The sequence below is a fragment of the Erpetoichthys calabaricus genome, chromosome 4 (assembly GCF_900747795.2).
Source record: "Erpetoichthys calabaricus chromosome 4, fErpCal1.3, whole genome shotgun sequence".
Classification (NCBI taxonomy): domain Eukaryota; kingdom Metazoa; phylum Chordata; class Cladistia; order Polypteriformes; family Polypteridae; genus Erpetoichthys; species Erpetoichthys calabaricus.
Window position 1 is genome coordinate 143013908 of NC_041397.2, and position 26357 is coordinate 143040264.

The 26357-nt window shown below is 38.0% G+C and overlaps 1 protein-coding gene across 1 annotated transcript in view; it reads left to right on the top strand.

The window, feature by feature from the left end:
* Window positions 1-25520, top strand: part of znf654 (zinc finger protein 654) — a 77982-nt gene extending 52462 nt beyond the window's left edge. Inside the window, exons 5-8 of the mRNA XM_051926985.1 lie at window positions 3783-3985; window positions 7842-7978; window positions 13670-13811; window positions 21966-25520. Coding sequence (XP_051782945.1) covers window positions 3783-3985; window positions 7842-7978; window positions 13670-13811; window positions 21966-25385 — 3902 coding nt within the window. The 3' untranslated portion in view covers window positions 25386-25520. The remainder of the gene's footprint in view (window positions 1-3782; window positions 3986-7841; window positions 7979-13669; window positions 13812-21965) is intronic.
* The last annotated feature ends 837 nt before the right edge of the window (window positions 25521-26357 follow it).

The following is a 26357-nucleotide window of genomic DNA, read 5'->3' on the forward strand; positions in this document are numbered from 1 at the left end:
GCTCATGCCTTGATTGATTATCTGGGGGTGAAGTGGAGTTTTAGAGTGGAAATAATAGATCGTTATTTGGAACACATGCATTTCATGTGTGTTCCGTTTCTACAGTAATCTGTGTAAACACATTGTTAAAACAGAAAATGTAGGCATAAACAATAGAATGTGTGAAGCTTGAAGTCCAGACATCAAATAAACACTTTCACAAAAGGTTCAAGAACGGTACAACAGCTTCCGCCATGTAGCGGTAACATTTGCTGTCTCAGAGCACAGCAGGCTTACTGTCCCTCACAGACCCGAGTTCGATTCCCCGTTGAGAAAGTGTTTTTTTTTTCTTTTTTTTTTCTTTTTAACCTCAAACGGACATAAAATTTATAAATTGGTATGCACTCAGTTAATGAGATCGTTATATCTTCATGTGGGATGCTCCTTTTAAAGTATTTTTTAACAATTGAGACTGCAATTAACATGAACAAGTGTCCTTATAACTGTTATTTTTAAAATCCATAACATAGACAGACAGAGCACTGTGTAGTAGAGACAGACAGAAAAGTCACTAGATATATAAACAAACAGGGAAGGCACATGTACTGAAAGAAAAAAAAGATCAACATGTGCGTTGATCCTGCTGCACTGAGTAAGCTCACGCGCTCTTAACATCCCAAAAGATCTGACTCTTAGTAACAGTGCAAGTATAGATGCAAACCAAGTGCATGTGTGTACTGTATAATAACAAAAAGAGAAGCTTACAACTGAAAATGGCAAGTATAGGAGTGAGCGGGGATCGAACCGGGGACTCTTGATCACACTTGGTTTGCGTCTGTACTTGCGCTGTTACTTAGAATCACATTCAGTGCTGCAGGATCAGCGAACATGTTGATCTTTTATTTCTTTCAGTAATAGCGCCAGTATAAATCCACACCTGATCTGACGCTGTTCGTTTTCAAATAATATTGCATTAGTGCAATGATGTTTTCACATATATTGTCTCTTTCTTTCAGGTGTGTAATAGAAACTACAGCATAGAGAGAAGCGTGTACATTGTAACAGGTACACACGTTGTAAATGTAGGAGACGAACCTTGCGTGTGTGTGAACAGTTAACATTTGAATCTGATGATTGCATATAGCGCTGAAGTTACTGCTCTGTACTATTCTATCCTCTGCATGTCCTGGAGTGCAAAAGAAACAGCATACAGCAACATGTGGGGACTGGCAAGATCGGGGGGAAAAAACACGTAGTCACTGATTACAAACCGCAAGATGTTATGCGAATGAATATGAATAATATGAATAATGTTGCATCCGTGCCACAAAGTTTTCCGAAATGTACTATACAAATCCTAAAACAAATAATTCCAAATATCATATATATCTACGCCTGTGTTTTTTTTTTTATACATACACCATAAGGTGCACACTAATTCAGCATGAGCAGGAACACTCAATAAAACTGAATAAAAAAAAGAAATCAAGTGACGGTGAGATACACACAGCGTTTGTGTGTCAGCTTTAATCCCTCCAGGTGAGAGAATGTCCAGTTCCATTGTCTCAAAACATCACTCACATCTCCAGTTATTCCGTTTCAAATGAAAAATAACAGCGTCAGATCCCTGGGTGGTGGGGTATGTATCGTGATCATGATTTAGAGAGAATAAAAGTTAAAAAAAAAAAAAAAAAAGTTAACTCTTACAAGTCCTATAAATGCACACCTTGTGTTACAGACGCAAACTAAATGTATGTGTGTACTGTATAATATTAACAAAGAGCAGCTCACTACTGAAAACGGCAAATATAGGAGTGAATGGGGATCGAATCGGGAACTCTTGATTACAAGTCAGCAAATCTTACCGCTATGCCACTGAAGCTGTTGTCTTTTCCTTGAACCATTTGTGAAAGTGTTTACTTGATCTTTGGACTTATGGCTTAATACATTATGTAGTTTATGCCTACATTTTGTCGTTTACTACTAAAATATGAAAAACGTTTCTGTTTTAAAAATGTGTTTACACAGATTACTGTAGAAACGGAACACACATGAAATGTGTGTGTTCCAAATAGCGATCTATTATTTCCACTCTAAAACTCCAGCAGTTCAGTCACTCCCAGATAATCAAACAAGGCATGAGCTGGGAAAACTTTATGCGAACGTTCTGCGACGGTGGGGGATAGAATAGCCGGCTGCTTGCTGCTCGTCTTAATCAGCACGTTTAGAAGACAAATGACGCTGGCGGAGAGGTGAGAACGGTTTTAAGGTGGGCCGGATCTACGAGTTTTTTCGTAGACTCTGGTAATTCTAGTGTTAATAAAGCTGAAATTTTTTGATATGCTGGCTCTTAGTAAATAAATTTGTCTAGCTGAATCTCAGTGTCTTTAATATGACCTTATTCTTTTGGTAACCTCCATAAACATTACCTTCAAAATTGAGGATGTCTTTATGAATGTTACTCAGATAGCACTGTTTTATTGATTAGGCAAACTGAGCAATGGTGGGGGCTCATTGTGAGTGTAGGGAAGCAGCAGTAAAATGTGTTCTGTTGACTTGAGAGGAAAAAGGCAATGATGCTTTTGGACAATATCATCTGTGGAGCAGAGTGGTTATACAGGTATGGTTAGAAATGCCTTGCTTATTTGGTTTATTCTTTGCATTTTTCATTTGTGTGGAAGTAAAATATTGCTACAAACACAGGCATTCTTAATAACTAAAACACAGCTTGTACAGTGATGGTTTTATTTTCTCTGTTCAAGTAATGGTAGCAGTCCTATCTGTTTTATTTTTAATATCTTTATATATAATCTTCATTTGGATCTTGATCTTTGTTTGTCTGTGAATTCACTGCCTTGTGTGGTGTTCCTGCTGTGTTCAGTAGAGGGCAGTAGTGATGGAGGAGGAGAGGAAGTGAGGGGGAGGATCGTTGGATGAGGTTGGAGTGTGGTGATTAAAGAGGATTGAACTAAAGAAGACTACGTGCTGTTTGTACTGCTGAATACACAACACCTTGGTTGTTACTTTTGTTTACAAACACTGTCGATACCACTCTTTGTGTTTAGATCTGGCGTCGACACCGTGCTTTGTGTTTAGATCTGGCGTCGACACCTGCTTCGTTGTCGAGATTGTGGTTTTTTTGTGTTTCTATTGACCGTCGTTGGCAGCACTTCGTCCAAATCGAATGTTCACCCACTTCTTGGAGTTGGCACTCAGAGTATATAAGTCGGACACACTTCTGTGATTTTCCATCAGTCGGCGTTTAGAGTTCAAGAAAGAAGCATTGGTTCTTCCTTACTCTTTGGATTGCCACAAAGCAACCTGCGAGATTGGAGAAAGGTTGAGAAGAGATTGTGAGAGGAAACGACAGCGTCCTGAAAACGAGACTGACTGTGAACGGAGAGAAGCAGAAATGCTCCTCCACCACCACATAATTACTATTCGGACAGTGATTCCGAGTAGACCGTTCCTATCGAATCAATGTCCAAGGGTTTTGTTTTGTAATTTTGTTTCCCTTATAATAAATCATAATGCTGTGCGACGAAGGGCCCAGTTCACGACTGGCAGCCACGTTTAAACAGGGAGCCCTTCACAGACAACTTTAACACGTGCAACGTAGTTGGGCGCACATGGCTAGTCTTTGTATATTTGTTTCTGTTTTAACAATTTATTGTAGGTAACAGTTTGCCATAGAATACACATTTCCACAAAAGGTAGAAATGTTACTTATTTGGTCATTCTTGTTAAATATGTAAGATAAGCATTTTTTCGCACTTTTTTTTTTTTTTTTTTTTTTTTTGCAGTGGATCATTACTTAAGCTCAGAAATTTCAGACTTCTTTGAGTTTCGAGTTCGATACCTGCTTGCCTGTGAACGTATCCAAGAAGCAGTAGCTCTCTCAAAGTCCTGCATCCAACATTCAGAAGTTGGCAAGAATCTCTATTTCCAGCAGGCCTACTTAACTTGCCTTTATAAGGCATCTTTATATGATCATCTCCAGAGAGAGGTTGGTATTCATTTCACTTACACAAGATGAAACAAATAAAGGGTTAAAATTTTTTGAGAAGACCATTTATTAACGTTTTTTATTCTTTATTTTAATCCTGTATTTTCAGTTAAGTGGCTTCTTTGGTTTAACATTAAACTCTGCTTCCTATAAATGTGGCTTTCTATATATATTTTGTTTTTGATGTTACTCAGTATTTATTTAATCTTAATATTCTGACTGTCTGCAAGGCCTGAGAAATGAATGTCAAGCCACAATATATCCGCTCCACATTTTCTATAGGTCTTGACCTTGTTCATTTGCTCTATCTGTATTCAAATGAAACTAATTTAAATCTTTGTATTTGATATTGATGTTCTAGAGCCCAACACTATTCACAAAGTTAAACACTTAAAAGATGAAGTAATGGTTGATTGTCTCTTAATGGTACTTCTTGATATGATTTGTTTATTCAGTTTGTCTTTTTAGATGCCTTTTGTACTTCAGCTTTGTGGTTGGGGAGAAAATATCTTTGTTCTCCTACAGAATTATCTTGTAACTGGTTTATTAGAAGCATAGTGCTGTAAACATAGTAAATTATTAGCATGCTTGGACAGTTTATGCAGTTGTAGAGTTCTGCAGCTGAAACGGCAAGCAAAATGTAGAATTTTTCAATGAAAGTTGAATTCAACAAATTTTTAAATACAAAAACCTCAGAAAATCCTTCCTTTATAGAATCTGTAATAACATTAAATATCACACTGATAAAGCCTAGAGAAAAAACACTTTTGCAGCTCTGCTCTCATAGGTTAATGTAATATTACTGTATATTTGTAGTGCAAAGTTAACTAATTCACTTATTCAATCATTGACAAACACACTATTTCCCATTTGGATAAAAAGATGAAATTTGGCATCTGCTAAGATGAGACATTTAGATTTTTCAATATTTAGGGATAAATCCCTACATTAGAAAAACTAACATCCCAAAATCTTAAAAAATGCCTTGATGGAGTTGATTGAAATATGGAGACTTTATAGTTAAAAAGAAAATTAGCCAACATGTTTTTTTGTTTGTCAATACTGTATTTATTATTATTCTAAGTTACATGGTATTAAATGCAGTGTGCTGAGAGCACACTTTATGCAAGTGAAGAATGCAGCAGAAGTGATTGATGGGCCATGCGAACAGCAGCCCTTGTCAATAGGGTTGGGTAGGTGTTGGAGTATTGTGAAGTATCAAGCACACAGGAACACCAACCTTTAATTGCCGACCTTTGCCATGTGGAGTTTCAGGAGCCGTAGGTACATTATCAAAGGCTTTTTCCAAACTGCTGGGCAGGATGGGGCAGTGAGTGGCAGTTCAAAACATAACACCGTTTAGAATAAGCATAGGTCATGTTCCATTTCAAAATTATGTTGGGACAATTGAGTCATAAACTGTTCCCATTTGTAGCTCCTGAGATGGTAATAGAACTTAAAGAACACTGTATTGTGGTAGTTATGAAATGTAACAAAGCTTAATTAACTCTAATACATACACGCTCCAAATCGGGTGATAAAGAATTTAGATAATTGTAGGAACACTTTGAAAATGCTTAAAGCATATTTGAGGGGGAAAGGTAATCTTACACCCACCACATACAATTAAATATCAAACTCAAAAGGGCATCAGAACAGTTTACTGAGATGTGTAACTGGTTCTGTATTTATAAAACTGATCAGTGCTATGCTGGATTTTTTATTTTATTTTATTAAAAAGTACACAAGTAAAAATTTGAGAATGCAATTATAGAGACTACCTGTGCTATCTGAACTAAAAGTTGCAAAGGAAAAGCAAAGACAAGCAAATTTACAACATAATATACATATTTATAAACAAGGGCATGTATTGAAATAAGGCTTATGTCAGTGATTTTCTGGATAAAATATTATTGATCCAGCTTGATGCAATATGCATACAGGAACTGTACAAACCATTGTGACTCTTAGAAATCCTAGATGCTGTAAATTCCTTAGAAAATTGTAAACCCTCAAGTCCAGATGGCTATCCAATGGAATTTTATAAAGTGCTAATAGTTAAGTGAATTCTGTTATAGCCATTTATGTTTATGGCAACTACAGAAAATATCACACAAACACTATGCTAGGCATCAGGTATATATGTTTGTATATATATCTATCTATATATAGAGATTATATAATATATATATATATATAATGTAGTACTGTGCAAAGTTTTAGGCAGGTGTGAAAAAATTCTGTAAACAAAGAATGCTTTCAAAAGTGTTAATCATTTATTTTCATTAATCAACAAAATGCAAGGAATGAACAAAAGAGAAATCTAAATCAAATCAATATTTGGTGTGACCACCCTTTGCCTTCAAAACAGCATCAATTCTTCTAGGTACACTTGCACACAGTTTTTGAAGGAACTCGGCTGGTAGGTTGTTCCAAACATCTTGGAGAACTAACCACAGATCTTCTGTGGATGTAGGCTTCCTCACATCCTTCTGTCTTTTCATGTAATCCCAGACACCTCGATGATGTTGAGATCAGGGTTCTGTGGGGGCCATACCATCACTTCCAGGACTTGTTGTTGTTCTTTACGCTGAAGATAGTTCTTAATGACTTTGGCTGTATGTTTGGGGTCGTTGTCCTGCTGCAGAATAAATTTGGAGCCAATCATACGCCTCCCTGATGGTATTGCATGATGGATAAGCATCTGCCTGTATTTCTCAGCATTGAGAACACCATTAATCCTGACCAAATCTCCAACTCCATTTGCAGAAATGCAGCCCCAAACATTCAAGGGATCTCCACCATGCTTCACTGTTGCCTGCAGACACTCATTATTGTACCGCTCTCCAGCCCTTCGACGAACAAACTGCCTTCTGCTACAGCCAAATATTTCAAATTTTGATTCATCAGTCCAGAGCACCTGCTGCCATTTTTCAGCACCCCAGTTCCTATGTTTTCGTGCATACTTGAGTCGCTTGGCCTTGTTTCCATGTCGGAGGTATGGCTTTTTGGCTGCAACTCTTCCATGAAGACCACTTCTGGCCAGACTTCTCCGGACAGTAGATGGGTGTATCTGGGTCCCACTGGTTTCTGCCAGTTCTGAGCTGATGGCACTGCTGGACATCTTCCGATTTCGAAGGGTAATAAGCTTGATGTGTCTTTCCTTGGCTGACCACTGCGTCTACGATCCTCGATGTTGCCCGTTTCTTTGTGCTTCTTCAAAAGAGCTTGAACAGCACATCTTGAAACCCCAGTCTGCTTTGAAATCTTTGTCTGGGAGAGACCTTGCTGATGTAGTATAACTACCTTGTGTCTTGTTGCTGTGCTCAATCTTGCCATGACATGAAACTGTCTTCCACAACCTCACCTTGGTAGCAGAGTTTGGCTGTTCCTCACCCAGTTTTAAGTCTCCTACACAGCTGTTTCTGTTTCAGTTAATGACTGTGTTTCAACCTACGTGTGACATTGATGATCATTAGCACCTGTTTGGTATAATTGGTTGATCATACACCTGACTATAATCCTACAAAATCCCTGACTTTGTGCAAGTGTACCTATAAGAATTGATGCTGGTTTGAAGGCAAAAGGTAGTAACACCAAATATTGATTTGATTTAGATTTTTCTTTTGTTCGCTTACTTTGCATTTTGTAAATTGATAACAAAAAACAATCATTATTTATATTTCTGAAAGCATTCTTTGTTTACAGCATTTTTTCACACCTGCCTAAAACTTTTGCACAGTACTGTATCTGTCTATCTGTCTATCTATCTGTCTATCTATCTAGACAAAACATAAAATGTAAGATGTATATAAATTTTGGAACAGGAAACAAAACATTTTGTTTTTATAAACAGATAGCTGGGATAGATGGGAAGGATGCTGTTGAAATCATCTGTAACACAGAAAGAGAAGAGAAGGATGACCTTCTTTTGAATTTGTGCAAAGTGTTCTTGTTACAGCAGCTTCAGAATGGGGACATGTACTATATCTGGTAAGTTTTGGAAAGGTATGGCTACATTTTAAAATTAGTTTGACTTTAGGTTGTTGGTTTTTCAAAATTTTCTTTGTAGAAGTATAACACAGGTCAACAGGTAATTTTCGTCACCCGTGATAATTTTATGTGGGGTTTGTAGTGTTTTTCATGCTGATTTCAAGTCTGTTAAGTTTTCCTCTAGCGTGTCTAGTTTTTGTGATTAAGCTAATTAACCTGTATATATCGCGTGATATTTGTTATAATTAGCCTTACAAAAGTAAGCTTAGTATTACAAAATGTAACAACAGTTTTCTGTATATTTATGTTACAGCTGTAACTGCGATTGATTTCAGTGTTTACCTTGCCTAAAAACTGTATTAATCAAATAGACAGTTTCTATTATGTGTGTGGTTCATTCACGATGATAGCGCAATGTCGCCCGATTACCGCACATCTTAAGAAGATATATAAATTGTACTTTGGCTGTCCACTTGCTGAGCAGAGTAAATCTTGGGCTCCATATGTCATCTGTACCAGTTGTTCCAATAGACTGCATGACTGGTAGGCAAGCTAGAGGCTTGAAGGCATTCAAGTGGCTCTGTGAAAACCTTCTGGGTAGCCATAAGTCTCCTGCATACAGGTAAGGAATTCAGAATCTGTTTGATTTATACCAGAAACTGGGCTGTCACATCTAGAATTCTTTCTAGAAAATCTTAGTATGGTGAGTGACAAGAAAGGAGAACATTGTCACCAGGACATTCGGTTAGTGGAGCATCGTTACCAAGGTTTCTGGTGTGAGAGACTATGATGGCCCACTACTGCTGGATGCTGTACTGCGACATTCCAGACAGTGTACACAAGAAAATCCTACTGTAAATGTTTTTGAAGAACCAGTGGTAGCTGACTGACAGTGTTCAGTACATCTATGCCACCGTGTCTGCCTATTTTGTTGGAAGATATTGGAACATTTACTTCATTGGTGCTTATGTTTTAGTTAAAAGTAAAATTCAAGTACAATGTAAACTAACATTACTCATAACTCTCATAGTTGACATGACTGGAAAAGACAGAAAGCGAATCTGATATCAGTTTGAAAAACTAATTTAGAAAAGTGTGTTGTGGTCTGTAACAATTATCAAAAAAAATATTTTGTTGCCCCTGTGTAGCCTTCCAGTAATGTTTATTTAACTGTTTTTATAAACAGTGCCATGGCATGTTTTAACTTTTTTTTGGGTTTTAACAATATTTGTAATGGTGAACCTGTTCTAGTAGGAGCCAGTCATAGGCAATATCAATTATATGTTAGAATAAAATTCTTGGTTCCTGGTTTATGCAGCCTGTTCAGGGCTCGCAAAATCGCTAGCCCGACGTCCCGGGGCTATTGTGTCTTCCAGTCGGGCTACCAAAATCTATCTCAGCCCTGCCCGTCGGGCTATCATAGGAAGGAAAAATATATGTCAATGCTTTAGCATTCTTTCGCAAATGTAGCTGGGTAATTATGTCATTTTCGGGCATCGATGAGCCACTGTCAATATGTGAAATATTGAAATCGCGTTTGAATTCGCGCTTGTTTTTTACTTTAACTTTCACTTTGCGATCGCGCGAACTGTGTATAGAGAGCGGCAGTACTGATTGGTCAGTGACGAATTCATTGCGCACCAATTCCTCTAACATCGTCTTATCACTCATTAGCTTACTATTCAAACGTGACAAGTGAAATCTCCCGCAGCAAGCTTAAACATGTGATAGAGATTGATTGCGTAGAGAATTTTAAAAATCGCTGACCGTTGTGTGTGTGTGTGTGTAAAAATAGATGGATTTACGGAGGTATTTTAGTTCTGCTGAGCCAAATAAGACAGGTCAGGGTGAAGAAGGGACAGCCAAAGAAAAGCCTACCAAAAAGCGGAAAAGTTATGACAAATCAAACTATGAGGCAAAAAGAAAGCCTGACTGATTCATGGTTCATGACTGACTGATTCATGTTCTACACAGTTCTTACAAGTTTATAGAAATTTCAGTTCAATTAGAACCAAATATTTGAGTTGATGATTGTAATTTTTTTTACAGTTGTTGTAATTTGTGTTTTAACAATTTTTTGATTGATGTTTTGTTTCCTTTACAATATTATACATTAAAAATAATCTTTTTTTATTCGGGCTACTTAAATTTATGTTGGGCTACCAAAAACTGAAGAGTGGCTGCCCGAAGGGCTACCAGGGATTTTGAAATTTTGTGAGCCCTGCTGTTGAATTAGTGCCAGGTCCAGTCTCAGACTGCCTTCCAGAATTATATTGAATGCTTATTCCTCTGGTATATTGAATCACCTTGTAATATTTTTTTTTAAAACTACTGCAAAATTTCATAGCTGTATAATTAGACAAATATAACAAATTACAGGTTGAATATCCCAATCTGAAATTCTAAAATTTGAACATTTTTGAGCTCAGTCATGACGCAGTGGCAAATTCTACACAAGGATCCTCTCTTATAAAACATTACTTGAATTTGAGCATACTTAAACCAGAAAGTGGACATGAATAACTTATGTACATATTCAAAATTGATTCACTCTTTCAGAATGTAATGGGGTATGGGGAGTGAGTCCCCAGTGAGGCTTAGAGCACCGTGAAGGAACTGTACCAAATTGACGATCCAGAGGTGGACAGTGAGAGTTCCCGTGAAGCATCAAACTCCATAATGAAATGATACATGGTCAATGAAACTGAGGTGGAATGGGAGGTACCTCATGAAGCACTAAGAACTGCTAAGCAATGAAACACAAATGGTGCAGGTTGTTCCCAATGAAACGATAGCACCTATGTTCAAGATTGTTGTGCGACACTGTTAAAATTGCAGATAAATTGTCTGTTAATGGAATGTCACTGTTTACTTGTTAACAAAAGCAGCTTCATTCTCACTAGGTGCCCTTATTGCAATATGAGTGAAGTAAATTTCTCTGATTACGTTAGAAAAACTGAGCACAGGTGCAAATTACCCTTTTATGTTGGCAAAACATGTTTTTGCATGTATACACACACCTTATGAAAACAAATTTTAGAGTCTTGTCATTCAGTTAATGACTTCTGGCATAATAGGCATGATGCAGGGAAGGTTGACTGAGATAATCTTTAACCTCTGCCAGTTTTTTGAGAAATGACAAAGGTAGCCAATATAAACTGATGTACAACCATACGAGTTATTCAGTGCAAATACACAGCATTGTCCCTCTTAAGAAGGAACTAAAATATAGTATATATGTGGTAATTTGCCTACCAGGCATTTTCACCTTAAAGGAATAAGTTCCTAAGAACAGGGAAAAGTCAACTTTCATGGAGCGAAAAAAAGTACTTAGCTGTTTTGTTTTAATTGCTGAACTGCGGGTGGGTGTTTCATGAGGATTTTAACTTGGACGATGGCAGGTTCATGCAGTGGAACACTGGCAACAGGTCTGGCGCGCCTCCAGATAAGGTCTGTTGGAGGATGCTGCATGTACCCCATCATAAAGGCCCTTGAGCCTTTAGCCCCTGCTGTTAGCAAAAAGAGAAAGATGTGGGGTGTTTAGTTATTGTATGCATTAGTGTGAGAAGGGGATCCCCAAGAAAAGTAATTTCTGAGGGGAGTGCGTTTGGATGCACTCGTGCTCGCTCACGAGGCTGCCCTGTTTAATACATGCCTTGCAAGGACTGAGAGGAGCACCTGTGCAGAATACACCTGGATCAATCGCGATTGGTATAAGGGAGCATGTCACAGGATAGGCTGAAGATTTGTTCCCAGTATATAAGAGGCACTTCCTACCTCTAGGGTTGTTTTTTAGACTCTGTGTGGTGGTATAGCTCATTCTTTAGTATACCAAACTTTGGCTTTTGCTTTACTTGTATATATTTTCTTGTTGTGTAGAAATATAGATATCATCTCCTGGTTGAAGTATTGTTTTGATGGAGGTATTTATATAGATTTAGGGATTGCGGTGTACTTTATTTTTCTTGTATATACACTTTTGTGAATATTTTTTTCTGGATTCTTTGGTCTTCATTGTGTGTAGTTTCTACCTGCTTGTTGATTTTTTTCTTTAGGAGGACTACAATTTTGTGTATACATTTTTGTCTTTATTTTTCATATTTTGGGACCAACAGCTTCACTGTAAACATAATTCACTGTTTTTGATTGGGTCATTTTTTGTTGTGTGTTTGTGCACCTGTAAATAAACCCCACTTTTGTTTTGGAAATTACCACCAATTTGTGTTTGTGTCTCCATGTCTCACTTCTCTCAAGTTTGCCAACTTTGCCACTACATGGGGTGTCACAATGTACATCATATTCCTCACTTTTGAAGTGCAATATGTTTGTCATGTGAACTTGCATTATAATAACAGCTCAGTGATATGAATTATAATGCACACAAGTTGTCATTTAGCTTGTTTGGCTGCTTTTCTCTACTTGATCACGTGGCCCCAATATGTCTCATTATGTATATGCAAATATTCTAAAATATTAAAATTCAGAAATACTACTGGTCCTAGCATTTAAGAATACTTAACCTGTATTATGATTTTAGAAGTTTTCTTGTCTCCTAATTAGGCATAAAAGAATACAAGAGAAAACACCACCATATTAGAATATAAAAATTCATTTACTATAAGGAGAAATGGCAATTCTCAAAACCTTTACAAATAAACAATGACAAACCTACATGATAACACAGCACAAATGTATGCGTTATTTCAACATTTTTTTGAATAGTTAATGAATTGTTGCCAAAACGTTGTCAGTTGTGAGATTACAATTAAATATAACTATTGGTACGATTGCACTGGTTAGTTCAAAAGTAAAATTTCTATTTCTACTAGTCTGTTGCTTAGTTAATATAATGAAAATGTGGAAATCACACCTCAAATGTTACAAATCTCCACAGGTGATTCTTGGTGACATTCTGCCTTTTAGAACTTAATTTCGCCATTGTACCTTTCCAGCGAATTTAACTTGACCGTCTTAATACATTTTAAAATAAGTAAAAAGCCTCTTAAAATGGCTTAGACAGACTTCTATGTTTCACTCTTTGTCTACTCCACCCTATTGCTTGTGGTTTTATATTGTGCTTTTCAATAAAGCTGCTACAATGGTGTCTTAGGTTGAAATGCTAGTCCTTTTCTTGAGAATTATGAATGATGAATTGGGTTTCAGAGATTAAAAAAGTTTAGCTCTATTTTAAGATACCTGACGTTCAGATATCTCTAAATGTTAATTTGACTTTCCATATTGGAGATTATTCACGACACAAATGAGCACAGGAATAAAGACAACTTTGGATGGAGTACTAGTTGGTTTTCAAAATATGCATTCAAAAATTTCTAATATTCTGGATTTATGCTGTAGTTAACTGCTGCAACATAAATAAAAAACAGATAACAAGAAATGGTGCTCAGTGCATGCATAGTGCAGGGTATACATGCTACTTTTAGCACACAATGCATTTGTTTGGTCCGGGTTACAGCACTGTCTGCGTACCCACCATAGTTAAGCACTGCTTAAAAATGAAATGAATACTTTAGTCTCTGAGAAAGCTCCCTTTTAAGATCCCAGCATAGCCCTTTTAAATGAACTATCCTTGAATAGAGTGCAGATTGTCACCACATAAGTAGTATATTTAAAAATTTTACTACTGCCCTTTATTTTGCTATTCTAATGTTTCACATTTCTTTTTACTTTCAGGGATCTCATCTTTACATGGAGCAAGCTTCAGCTTCGTGGTAACTCCTCCAAACAAGATTTTTTAGAAGAATGTCAGCAGCTGTTACTGGCAGCAACGAATGTCAAAATAATTTTCCCGTTCATGAAGGTTATTAAAACTGAGGTAAATATTTTTTTTATGTTTTTAGTAATAATTAGTAGTCATTGTGTTTAAAAGAGTTAAAAATGGATAAGATGTATGAGTAATGTTTAATCTTGGAACATGGATTCTAATTAAGGTGTATCAAGTTTCTGCTCCAGTTACTTTGCACTATCACATCATGAGACTGTAAAATAAGTTTAGTTTTTCTACTTTTTTAAAAATTTTCCAGTTGGACTACACACTATTATTTTGAATTTAATGTACCAACCTACTCTTGAAGCTTGTGCACATCAACTAAAATTATTATAAACCTGTAGTCCACATAAAGTGTCATTTCTGGGGGTGATAATTAAAATTAATCAAATAGGAGGTGTGACACAGTTGGTGTCATATTCTGGAATAACCTAACAAGTACATTGTTGGAAAATGTAGATGATACTTTGTGCAATTTGCAAGTTATCAAATGACAATAGAGACCAAGGTTGTTAAAGAAATAAAAAAAAAAATACATCAATTACAGTGCATCTGGAAAGTATTCACAGCGCATCACTTTTTCCACATTTTGTTATGTTACAGCCTTATTCCAAAATGGATTAAATAAATTAATTTTTTTCCTCAGAATTCTACACACAACACCCCATAATGACAACGTGAAAAAAGTTTACTTGAGGTTTTTGCAAATTTATTACAAATAAAAAAACTGAGAAATCACATGTACATAAGTATTCACACCCTTTGCTCAATACTTTGTCGATGCACCTTTGGCAGCAATTACAGCCTCAAGTCTTTTTGAATATTATGGATGGGAAGCGTCGGTGCACAGCCATTTTAAGATCTCTCCAGAGATGTTCAATCGGATTCAAGTCTGGGCTCTGGCTGGGCCACTCAAGGACATTCACAGAGTTGTCCTGAAGCCACTCCTTTGATATCTTGGCTGTGTGCTTAGGGTCGTTGTCCTGCTGAAAGATGAACCGTCGCCCCAGTCTGAGGTCAAGAGCGCTCTGGAGCAGGTTTTCATCCAGGATGTCTCTGTACATTGCTGCAGTCATCTTTCACTTTATCCTGACTAGTCTTCCAGTCCCCGCTGCTGAAAAACATCCCCACAGCATGATGCTGCCACCACCATGCTTCACTGTAGGGATGGTATTGGCCTGGTGATGAGCGGTGCCTGGTTTCCTCCAAACGTGACACCTGGCATTTACACCAAAGAGTTCAATCTTTGTCTCATCAGACCAGAGAATTTTCTTTCTCATGGTCTAAGAGTCCTTCAGATGTCTTTTGGCAAACTCCAGGTGGGCTGCCATGTGTCTTTTACTAAGGAGTGGCTTCCGTCTGGCCACTCTACCATATAGGCCTGATTGGTGTATTGCTGCAGAGATGGTTGTCCTTCTGGAAGGTTTCCTCTCTCCACAGAGGACCTCTGGAGCTCTGACAGAGTGACCATCGGGTTCTTGGTCACCTCCCTGACTAAGGCCCTTCTCCCCCGATCGCTGAGTTTAGATGGCCGGCCAGCTCTAGGAAGAGTCCTGGTGGTTTCGAATTTCTTCCACTTACAATGCCTTTTTTTTTCTTTTTTTTGGCCAGTAAAGTTCAGTGTTAAATTTCAATTGTTGGTTTACTTGCTCACGATCAGAGTACATATCCAAATATTCCATAGAAAATAGAGATTGTATCACTTCAGAAGTGGCAAGCCAACAAAGCCACATAATTTGCTGTTTATTTACATAAAACATAAATTTGCTTGAAATCAATATTATGTTTTATGTTATTGCAATTGAAGTTGCAATTTGTTGTCTAACAAAGTTCAGATAGCAAAGACATTCAGCTTTGATAAAATGACCAAAAACTTTCACTCTGTATCTCGTTGATGCTTCTGAGTAATATGCATAAATTAAAACATTCAGCATCATTCAGTGATATGATGTTGGCTATGACTGTACACTTTTTAGTTAGGGATGAAATACAACTTACAATACTATACAATATAATTTATTTTTTGTATGGCTTTTTTCACTGAGTGCAGTCATAGAGTGCTGTGAACAATTGTCAGTTAAATTACAAATATAGATTATACTAATTACTAAATAAATAAATAGAGAACTGGTACATGCATAAATGCAAATTTGTTAAATTACAAAGAGAACAAGGTAGAAACTGATTAAACATAAATGGAAACTAGCAATATCAGTCCATGAATTAGTAGATGATGATGGAAGAATGGATATTTTTCACATTAACTATTTGCTCATGTACAGTTGTGGCCTTAAATATTGACACTGCTGCAGTTTCTTCAGGCAATGCACCAATTCTTCCACAAAGTGTATGACATTAAAAAAAGGCTGGCAGTAATATGCATTTTATTAATGATCATGAAAAAGCATAGAGAGAAGTAAATAATAGTCTTTAAGAAGTGAGAAACAATTATATAAAAGCATAAACAGTTGCACAGCTACAAGTCCATCTCAGAGGATCTTAAATGTTCCTTTGTCCACTGTATGCAAGAAGTTTAAGATCAACAGCAATATAGACAACCTCCTTGGACATGAACGGAAGGAAAAAACTGAAGAAAGATTGCATTGGAGGACTGCATTAATGATGGAAAAGAAACCTCTGCCCCACAGATCCAAGCTCACCATCTCAATGAAAGTGGGTTCTATGGTTGGAATCACAGGATGATGGAACTTCTGGTACAGAAGCATAAAGCTAGACTGGAGTTTGCCAAAACACACTTAAACCACCCAAAATCCTACTGGGGAATGTACTCTGGACAGATGGGACCAAATCAGAGCTCTTTGATTGCTCTGAAGCCTACAATGAAAAGAACAGTGTCCCTATTGTCAAACGTGGAGGTAGATCACTGATTATTTGAGGTTGCTTCTCTCTGCCTCTAGCACTGGGTGCCTTAAAATTGTGCTTGGTATCATGAACTCCAAAGATTAGCAAGGAATTTTCCAAGTACAATATAGGATCCAGTGTCCTAAAGCTTAGTCCCTATTGAAGGTCTTTCAGCATATCAACAGCGCAAAGTACACTTCAAAAAGCACTCAGAAATGATTTCAAAACAAGCATTGGACTTCTATGAAGTGACTACCAATGAGTGCTGATCTAAATCCTATTGAACACTTGTAGTGAGATCTGAAAAGTGCCGTTTGGAGAAGTCTACCCATCAAATTTGGGAGACCTGGAGCATTTTGCAAAATGTCAATGTCAGTTTATTTATATAGCACAAAGTGGCCAAAGTGCTTTACAATAATAGAATAAAAGAAAAACAAAACAATTAACATAAAACATAAATAGAAATAAAATATATGAACATAAAGTAAAATACATAATAAATAGAAATAACGTTATATACATAAAAAATAGAAGTAATGTTATATAATCACAAAGGGGATCCCATCAGTATTACTGAAAGTCACGGAATGCAAGTGAATAGAAATGAGTCTTTAATCTTGGTTTGAACAGTTCAATTGTAGATGACTCCTTTATATGATGAAGTAAAGAGTTCCACAGGCGAGGCGCAGCAGCTGCAAAAGCCCTGCCCCCCTTGGTTTTACACTTGGTACGAGGGACAAGCAGAGACAGCTGACCAAGAGATCTAAGCGCTCTAGATGGCTGATGTGAAACACACAGTTCAGATAAATAAGCAAGCAGAAGAGTGGTCGTAAATTCCAGGAGAGAGACACAAGCATCTCATTCATAGCTACAGGAAGCACTTGACTCATGAGTTGTTCTTTCCAAAGGGTGTGTAGCTCCATTCCAAGAACGGTTCTGTGGTGTTTCTGCTCATTAAGCTGCAAAGTCATGTGATCAAAAGACTCTCAGACTGAAATTGTAATATTTTAAGATGCTGCATCATCGCCAGATGTTCCACATTTTTTAAGTTCTTAGTGACCCTGTGTTCGGATTCAGCGGGTTGGAAAATGGATGGATGGATAGGGGTTCAGTTTGATAAATTAAATTGTAACATAGAATGTAAAGTTTTCAAACCACTTAATTCAGTTCAGGATCGCTAGGGGAGATAAACTGTTCTGAGCATAAGGCAGAAATGGCCTTGGACAGGGCTCACTCACATATACACCCAGATTTGCACTAACATAATGACAATTTAACATCACCAGCTGGCCGAACCAACATATTGTGGAGAATGTGGGCCGAAAACTGAAGGGGAAACTCATATAGGCACAAGGAGAATGTGCATGCTCCATATGGACACAGGATTCCAACCCAGGACACTGGGTCTGTGTGGCCACCCACTTCTTTAACTTGTCATCCTAAAATCACAGATTACTTATTTAACTGTAGTTCATCTGATTTCCAATGTTTTGAGCAAAAGGAGCTTCATATGTTTTTGTCACCTTTTAAAATTTATATTGCTTCTTTGAATTGCTACTACTTACTGGTTGATAAGTTAAAACAAATGTTTTGGACACAGAGCAATAGGAAATTATTTAGAATTTTTCCCCAAGATGAATTTACTCCCTTGCATAAAATTCATACTTTATTTAAAGACCATACCTTTATCAGATAATTGTAAAACATTGATTAACTAGGGGGCTCCGCCCCCTGCTCGCTTCGCTCGCCAACCCCTGGCGTTGGGGCATGACAAAGAGTGAGATGTATGAATTAGATATAGAATAGTGTGCAGGTTTGGATGATGCCTATATAAATAAAAAATAGAGCGTTTGGCATAGAGTAATGTTTTATTGGAATATTTCATTGTATACAACATTAGTAGTAAAGATGGTGTCTTGTCTTTGAATGAGTCTTCCTTGGCATGGATCATTTATAACTTTAACTTTAACGTCAGATGAACGTCGAACGCGTGAGAAGGCAACATAAAGTTGTCCATGTCCAAAAACGGGTTCAGAGAGGTAGATGCCAACCTTGTCCATGGCTTGTCCTTGTGATTTGTTGATGGTCATGGCAAATGCAGGTTTAATGGGGAACTGTCGGCATTTCAATGTAAAAGGTAAATCCAGAACTCGTAAGGTCAATTCTAGGAATGAGAACAGTATTGTTAGCATGTGATTCTGTAAGAACTGTTGCTTGAATAACACCGTTTTTAAGGGTAAGGTTGTGTTGTGGTCATCCGTCTGGGTTAATAGTGTTCAAATATTCTAAGGGGAAATTCAGATGTTCATTGTTGTCATCAGACTCAACTTTGTCAGAGCTTAGAAAGAGCCGTGTCTCTCCAGGAAGTAATGAAATGACCTGGTTATTAATGTGATTAACATTAATATTTTTTGGACATAATATAGTGCATTTTGTTAACCACATATGCGAAAGCAGTATGGGCCTTTGCCTTTTGGTGGCCTGATATGTACTCCGGTAGATGCAAAAGCAAATGAACTATTGTAGGATCTAATGCAGTTCATAAAGTTTTTACTTTCAGGCACATCGTTAGTTAGAAGCTTCTGTAGATATTCAGGATATGAATGTAAAGGAGGCAGTCTAATCTGCCCCTTTTGACAACAACGTGTAAATTCATTATTTGTATTGTCAGTTGTTTCTTCTGGGAAGTTAAGTGAATGACAATGATTGCAAATGACATTCATTAATCCCAATGAATTTTCCTCAATAGTGGACTCATTATTGAAGGCGTTGTCTTGCGTTGATGTCCGCGACGGGCATGTTTTGCTTGTGGCGTTTGTGTGCCGTGTTGTTGCATGTCCATTATTTGTGACGCGCTATTTTGTAGCTTTAATTGATTCGCCTCCGCTTTGCCAAAAGTCCGTTTCAGTCTACGTCGTGCATTGTTTGTATCGAGCCTTGTCCTTTTTTGTATGTCGGTCAGTTGAGCTTTCTGCTTTTGGAGTCTTGCTTGCTTTTTTTCTGGCAGGTCATATGCGCGTTGTACACATCTTCGTTCATTTATTCTGTCTATTCGCTCCCTTTTTTGTATGTCTGAGTCGCGAGCTCTTTCTTTTGAAATCGTGCTTGTTTCGATGCAGCACTTTGAGACGCGCGCTGTATGCGTCTACGTTCATTGTGTCTGTCCATTTGGGCACGTCTCTGTAACGGGGTTACTTGAGCTTTGCGTTTTTTGATCCGAGACATTTTTTCTCCAGGAGTTTCCAAAGCGCGTTGTATGCGCCCCCGTGTATTTTGTTGTTTCATTCGTGTTCGTGTGTTTGGTCCCGTTATCCGATCCGAATCGTTTTGTACCCGTGACCGTGTATTCATGACTTGTTTGTTCCTCAGCGTGCGAAATATGGTTAAGTAATAAGGAGGATCGCACTCACTGTTAATATGGAGCCTTTTCTGCAGTTGAACGGTTAATAGTGCTTTATTGTAAGGAGAACCTATGCTGCCTAGTGTGAAGGTGTTGAGATGACGTATGTTTAATATGGACGTTTCCTTTAGATATGTGGCTTTGGGTGTCACTTCTTATTGATGTGTGTGGGGTGGGGGGGGGGGGGGGGGGGGGTGGGTGAGGATTGTTGTTGCGCGAGCGTCTTCTTTCTGTTTGTGTTCCAGGGGCTTGTTGAATCCCCCACTTTGTGTGTCCCGTCCGTTGCTTGTAGGGTGTGTGGGGTGGTTTTGTGTTCTTTTTTTTTTTGTGTTCCATGGGCTTGTTAAATCCCCCTCTTGGTGTGTGTCCCGTCCGGTGCCTGTAGGGGGGTGGGGGGGTGGGTGTGCCTTGCTGTTGTGCGCGAGCGTCTTCTTTTTTTTTTGTGTGCTAGTTTCGTGTGCAATGGGTTTCGTGCGTTGCCTGCGTTTGACTCCTTTTTTCTGTGGTCTTGTCCGCCTCTCGCGGCCCCTCATCCGCTTCTCGCGGCCCCTCATTTCTTGGGGCGCCTGCGCAGTACGTCTTTTTGCGGCTACGGCCCATGGCCAGATGTCCCTGCGTCCATCCAGTTTAGCATTCTCGGTTAGTAATATGGATCAGTTTTAAAACGCAATATATCTGACAAAGACATGGTTGAGTGATATATTTTAGTTATAGTAATCATATTAGGTAGAACTTTCCTTTTGATTTTTCTACCAGTCTTTGTCTCCCCTACTTTTTGGTGCATATCACCAGTAAGCACAGCTTTATTCTCTTCATTACTAGAATATATTGTACAACATTTTAAAGGCATTGATTTATAAAATCACTGTAAAACTGAATGCTTTTCACCAAGAAATATACACTAAAAACATGTTTGTGTGCATTGCCTTCAGAGATTACAGTGTCTTTTGGAAATCAAAAACTTCCATTTACTTTCATAGATGACTGGCAATTTCTAACCAATATGGCTGTCCTCTCTTTCCTTCTTTGCTTCCTTTCCAAAAGGTAAGCTAAGAGCAGTTAAAATAGGTCTAAGTTTACTGTTGAAAACAGTGGAAGAAAGTATCTCTCTCTCTCTCTTTCCACAGAATGGACATTTTGTCTGTAATTGAAGGATCAATCAGTGAGACTTAAGAATTACCAGCAATGACATCTTCTGTCACATGCCATTGCAAATCGCCAATTCTTTTGTTCAGTGGTGGTCTATATAGGTTCCGCCAAGCTGGCCCCAGTGTCTCTGCTCCCCTAAGTCCCTCCCTCCAGAGTGTCTCTTGTGAAGTTGGGAATTTCCTCATTCAACAGGCCAAGCTGGCTGTTTATATGTCGAGAGAAGAGAAAGGCAGTGTGACATGACAAGAATATTTCGGCAACTTGTGAAAACCAGACTCTATTTAGAATATAAAGTCCACAAAATGACCACAAATGTACATTCTTTTGTGGAAAGGTGGTGTGTTCATGATGTAATTTGTAGAGTTTTCTTCTTTGAAATATGAATTAGATATTGGTTTCTATTTGGGGTGAGTTGCAGTTTTCTTAATTTGGTTTGCTTAAGATAATGGAAATGATTTGTTGATTTAATAAAGTTCAATTCAAAACACTTTCTTTCCTTCTTTCCTAGATTATGAAGAACCAAGCTTTATAATTGGAGTTTCTTTTTGCTAGCAAGTGTCTTTTTTGCCAAAAGAGAAATAAATGCAAACATTTTGGATACACTTAATTACATTTCTTGCTGTAAGATTGTGTGTCCTTTTCCTGTTTATTGTTTATTTTGTATATTTTATTTTATGCTTCAGACCGCAAAGTCCCCCCCCCCCCCCCCCTTTATTTTGGAAGATGGTGCTGTTTTGTGTTGTGTCAGATGACTGTTTCTTAATTACAATCTTGTCTTTTTGTGTTTTCAGCTGGGCATTGAAGGCTTACAACTCTGTGTAGAACTGTGTGCATTTGCTCTACAAATGGACTTGTGTGATGATCCTATGACTAAATCTCTTGTCTACAAAATGATTGCTTATTTGTTACCAAATGATTTGGAAGTATGCAGAGCCTGTGCTCTCTCTGTGTTTTTCCTGGAGCGCACAGTAGAATCCTACAACACTGTTTATTGTCTTTACATTCATCCAGATCAAGAATATCATGTTGACATGAACCTGATCAGAAATCACATACGTTTTGAGTTACTCCGGATTATAAAGAGAGGCCTATATTTTGATCCAGAGTTTTGGAATCTAATTATGCTACGGACGAACTGTCTTCCTTTAATGGGGGAGAAAGCTATTTTTGTTTCTTTTCAAGAAGATGACGATGAGAAAATAATGAATAAGTGTTCTGTTAAAAAACATCTTAAGTATCCGAAAGAACCTGTTAGAGAAATAAGTGGTCCATTACTACCACAGTCAAAAAAGAGACCCGCACGTTCCACCCAGATCCATAGTGTGCCAGTAGAAGTTCCAGCTAAAAGTCTTGGGAATGGTACTTTGAAATACCGTCTTCGACAACAAGATAACAGCTGCCGTAGGCGTTCCCTCAGACAGCATGATATGATTCAAGAAGGTTCTCTCAAACAGCATGATGCAATACAGAAACGTCCCCCAAGGCAATCCTATAGTGCATCCTCTCGGTATTGTATAAGGAGGACAGACAAAACACCTGAGGAACCTCCCAAAAGAAGAGGAAGGAAGCCATCCATACTCCGCATTCGCCGAAGGGGTAGACCTCCCAAAAATTTAGCAATCCAAGCAGAAAAATTTGCTTGGACCAAACAACAAAAGGAATCTTTGGAAAAGCCACTTCTACATATGGAACCTAAAACTCCAACAGCTTCTATTTTGTCAACTGAGGTCTTTTCAGTAACCAATAATGAAGTAGTAGCCATTAATATGTCAGTTCCCAGTAACATACAGTTTGATGGTTGTTTGGAAAATGCAGCTCCATCCATTCATCCATTGTCAAATCATCTTCATCCAGTTTTAGGACAGTTGGGGACTGGAGGATATTCCGAAAGCACTGGGAGCAAGGCAGAAACCGTCACTGAACAGATAGAAAATGAAACCGAACAAGATACGATACCAGACCCAATACTAAAACCTAATGAGTCTCAAGAGGTTTCTGTTATGCAGCCTTTAGTAGGGATATCTGAGATCTCTATGCAGCCACTTGAGGACGCTTCAGTAATACCATCTAAGCTATCAGATGAACAATCTAAAGAGAAGCAGGTTTATGTTGCTTGTCAAAGAGGAAGCGAAGCTTCTCAGCAGATGAATGATGCAGCCTGTGATAGTTCATCTAGGCATTCAGACGGAATAATGATAGAAGATCTTACCATACAGTCAGCTGTGTCAACAGAAATTAGCCCTCAGTCAAATATTAAGCAAACGCTTTTGGGAGAGACAGACAAGGAGGTAGCAGTACTCACCGTGGAAGCAAATATAGTGGGTGATTGTATCCAACAAACCAGTAATACTGCGAATAACTTTGTAAGTCCATCTACTTCTGCACCTCAGACACAGATACATGAAGTAGATAAATCTGTTGTGTTACCTAGCAGTAAAATCAACTCTGAAAAAGATTCCTGTTCCGTTTGTTCATCAAACAACCATGCTTCAAAGCATCGGTGCTTGTTGTGTAACCGAGAATTTTTGGGTGGACACATCATGCGTCATGCAATGGGCCATTTACACAAAGGGACTTTCACTTGTGTGGTTTGTGGTAGAAAGATAAAGCGGCAGACTCTAATGCTAAAGCATCTTAAGGCCCATGTTAAGAAAATTAAACGACGACAGCTTGCACAGCCAGGGGAAATGGACAATGGCTGTACTCCTGTTGAAAATGGCACTTCTACAAACTGTGAACATAAACCATCTGCACCACATCTCAAAAATAAACAGAAGACTGCCAAGCAGTCCACTTCAGTTGAAAACCACATAAACCAACACATAACTATTTCCCAAAGCCAAAATGACAATCCTGACAGTTCTGTAAGTGGTTCAGATAAACTTACAGATTCCTTGGGGATTCATAGACCTAATGGATCTATTCTTGAGAAGAAGAAAGGTGAGGGGCAGGAAGAAAGATTTGAATGCCCCGCCCAGGATTGTGGAAAGTCTTTCAACCGGAAGTGGGCTCTCAAAAAGCATGTAAGAAAAGTACATCCACATGATGTTAAGGCACATGAGTATATTATGAAGTGGTCCAAGGGAAAGTGCCAGTACTGCCAAAGAAAATTTATTCACCCTCAGCACTACTTAGATCACCTTAATAGGCATGGTAATGACAAGAAGTACTTCTGCCTCCAAATGAATTGCATAGAAAGATTTAAGACGGCTATAGACCTTAGCAATCACGTAAAAGTCCATGGAGAATTCCAGTTACGATGTGCTTTTGCAGAGTGCAAAATGACATTTTCTGATTGTTCTGTGCTTCATGAACATGAGTGTAAACATTATCCTGCTCTACCTGTAGAAGAAAGGTTGGTAAAAAATGTGAAATCATGTGCACTTAGCTCTGCAGTTGTCCGAGATCAAGGACAAATTTCAAGTAGCTGTAGCAAAACTGTGGCTGTGGAGGAACCACCATTACCTAACTGGAAGCTTCGAATGGAGTCTGTGGAGCCAAAGACGTATTTGCAAAATCTAGCCTCAAAGCATAATGTATCCACAGATGGAGACAATGACGAGAACATTGAGCAAAACCATAAAAGTTTAGTTATGCGCATTTCCTCAGCAGAACCACTTTTGAACGGTCATAGAGAAGAACACAACACTTCACCAGCTTTTTCTAATCTCGGGGAAAATAAAACCGGCAAAAATGAAAAAGAGCCTGATGTAGATCTTGGAGGAGTGGAAAGCACTATAAAAGAATACAAACCCATAGAAAACATGCATGATTTGGGCACCACAGAAGTGAATACTGAAAGAACAAACCTGTCATCCATATCCCCCGAAAATATAGCTGACACTGCACAGAATGACGCTGGCAATTCCACGGTAAAGGATTCTTCTTTGTCAAAACCACCGCTCAGAAAAGTCGCTACAGAAGAAGCAATTCCTTATGGTTGTATCTCTAAGAAGCCATTTGTTAGGCCTCCACCCTCCAGCTACCTTGATGAACAATTTATTAGCATGCCCAAGCGGAGGAAAACCTCTTCGCAAAAAGTAGACTCTACTGCTAATGTGCAGGCAAGTGCCGAGAGCCACACCACTCAGAGGCACAGGTGCAGCAAATGCTTTACTGTTTTTAATGACTTGGAAGCACTGGACAGTCATCTTGCACAAAAGAAATGTCAGTCTCTGTTTGGCTTTGATTCAGATGAAGAAAGTAAGTAATTATTTCACGTATTTGCAATGCTGGTGTGCTATTCTGTGCACTTCTACAAGATATCTTTGTAACTGCATGGTCCATCCATATATGTTTTGAGCTTAAAAATATGTTTCTTCAGTAAACACCCTTATCTGTTGCCACATTGTTTCTTTGATTCCTGCTATAATTACTATATACCATTCATCTGTAGACAGAGCAATGATTAAACACATAACACTAGAATTACCAAAGCCTACGAAAAAACTCATACTCCCGGCCCACCTTAATCCCTTCGTATTTCATAAATTCAGTTAATTTAATCCTGTACCATTCAGCACTGTTTTACTTGAATTGTTCCACAAAATGATAAGTTCTGTGACAGTTACAAAGTTTAATTAGGAGAAATTAATTTCTTGTGCTACAAAGACATACTCTAAAAAGGGTTGATGTTCCGCAAACCTCCCGATAAGACAGCAAGTTCAAAAAAAAAAAAAGTACATTTTAGTTCCTTGGTTTCTTTGCGTTCTTTTTAGTTTTCTTAATTTTTCCCCATGTTTCTTATGCATTTAAGAAGTCTGACAAAGAATGATAGACTGCTTAATTTATTAAGCTTCTTAGGTTAGCTAATAGATAAGATGTAGAAGTCAGTCCCTCCTAAGATTTGGTAGACATGTGTATCCTATGGTTATGTAACAATTTAAAAGTTGGGGATTACTATGTCAAGTAGGCTTACTTAAAACATATTGGAGAAAACTATCCAGCTCTACCCTGTAGAAGGAATTGCTAGACTTTGCTCAGTATGTTTTTTGTTTTGTTGTTTTTAGCGTAGTCTTCTTTAATAGCTGGTCATCCTAACTCATTTTTTTCACACATTTTTCTATTTTGTGATCCATGGAGCAGCATCCGTTCCAGATTTTGAATTCAAAGTGTATAAAGACATATCATAGTTGGAAATCGGCCTTTGCCATATACATTTAATGTGCAACTTTCAAGGCATC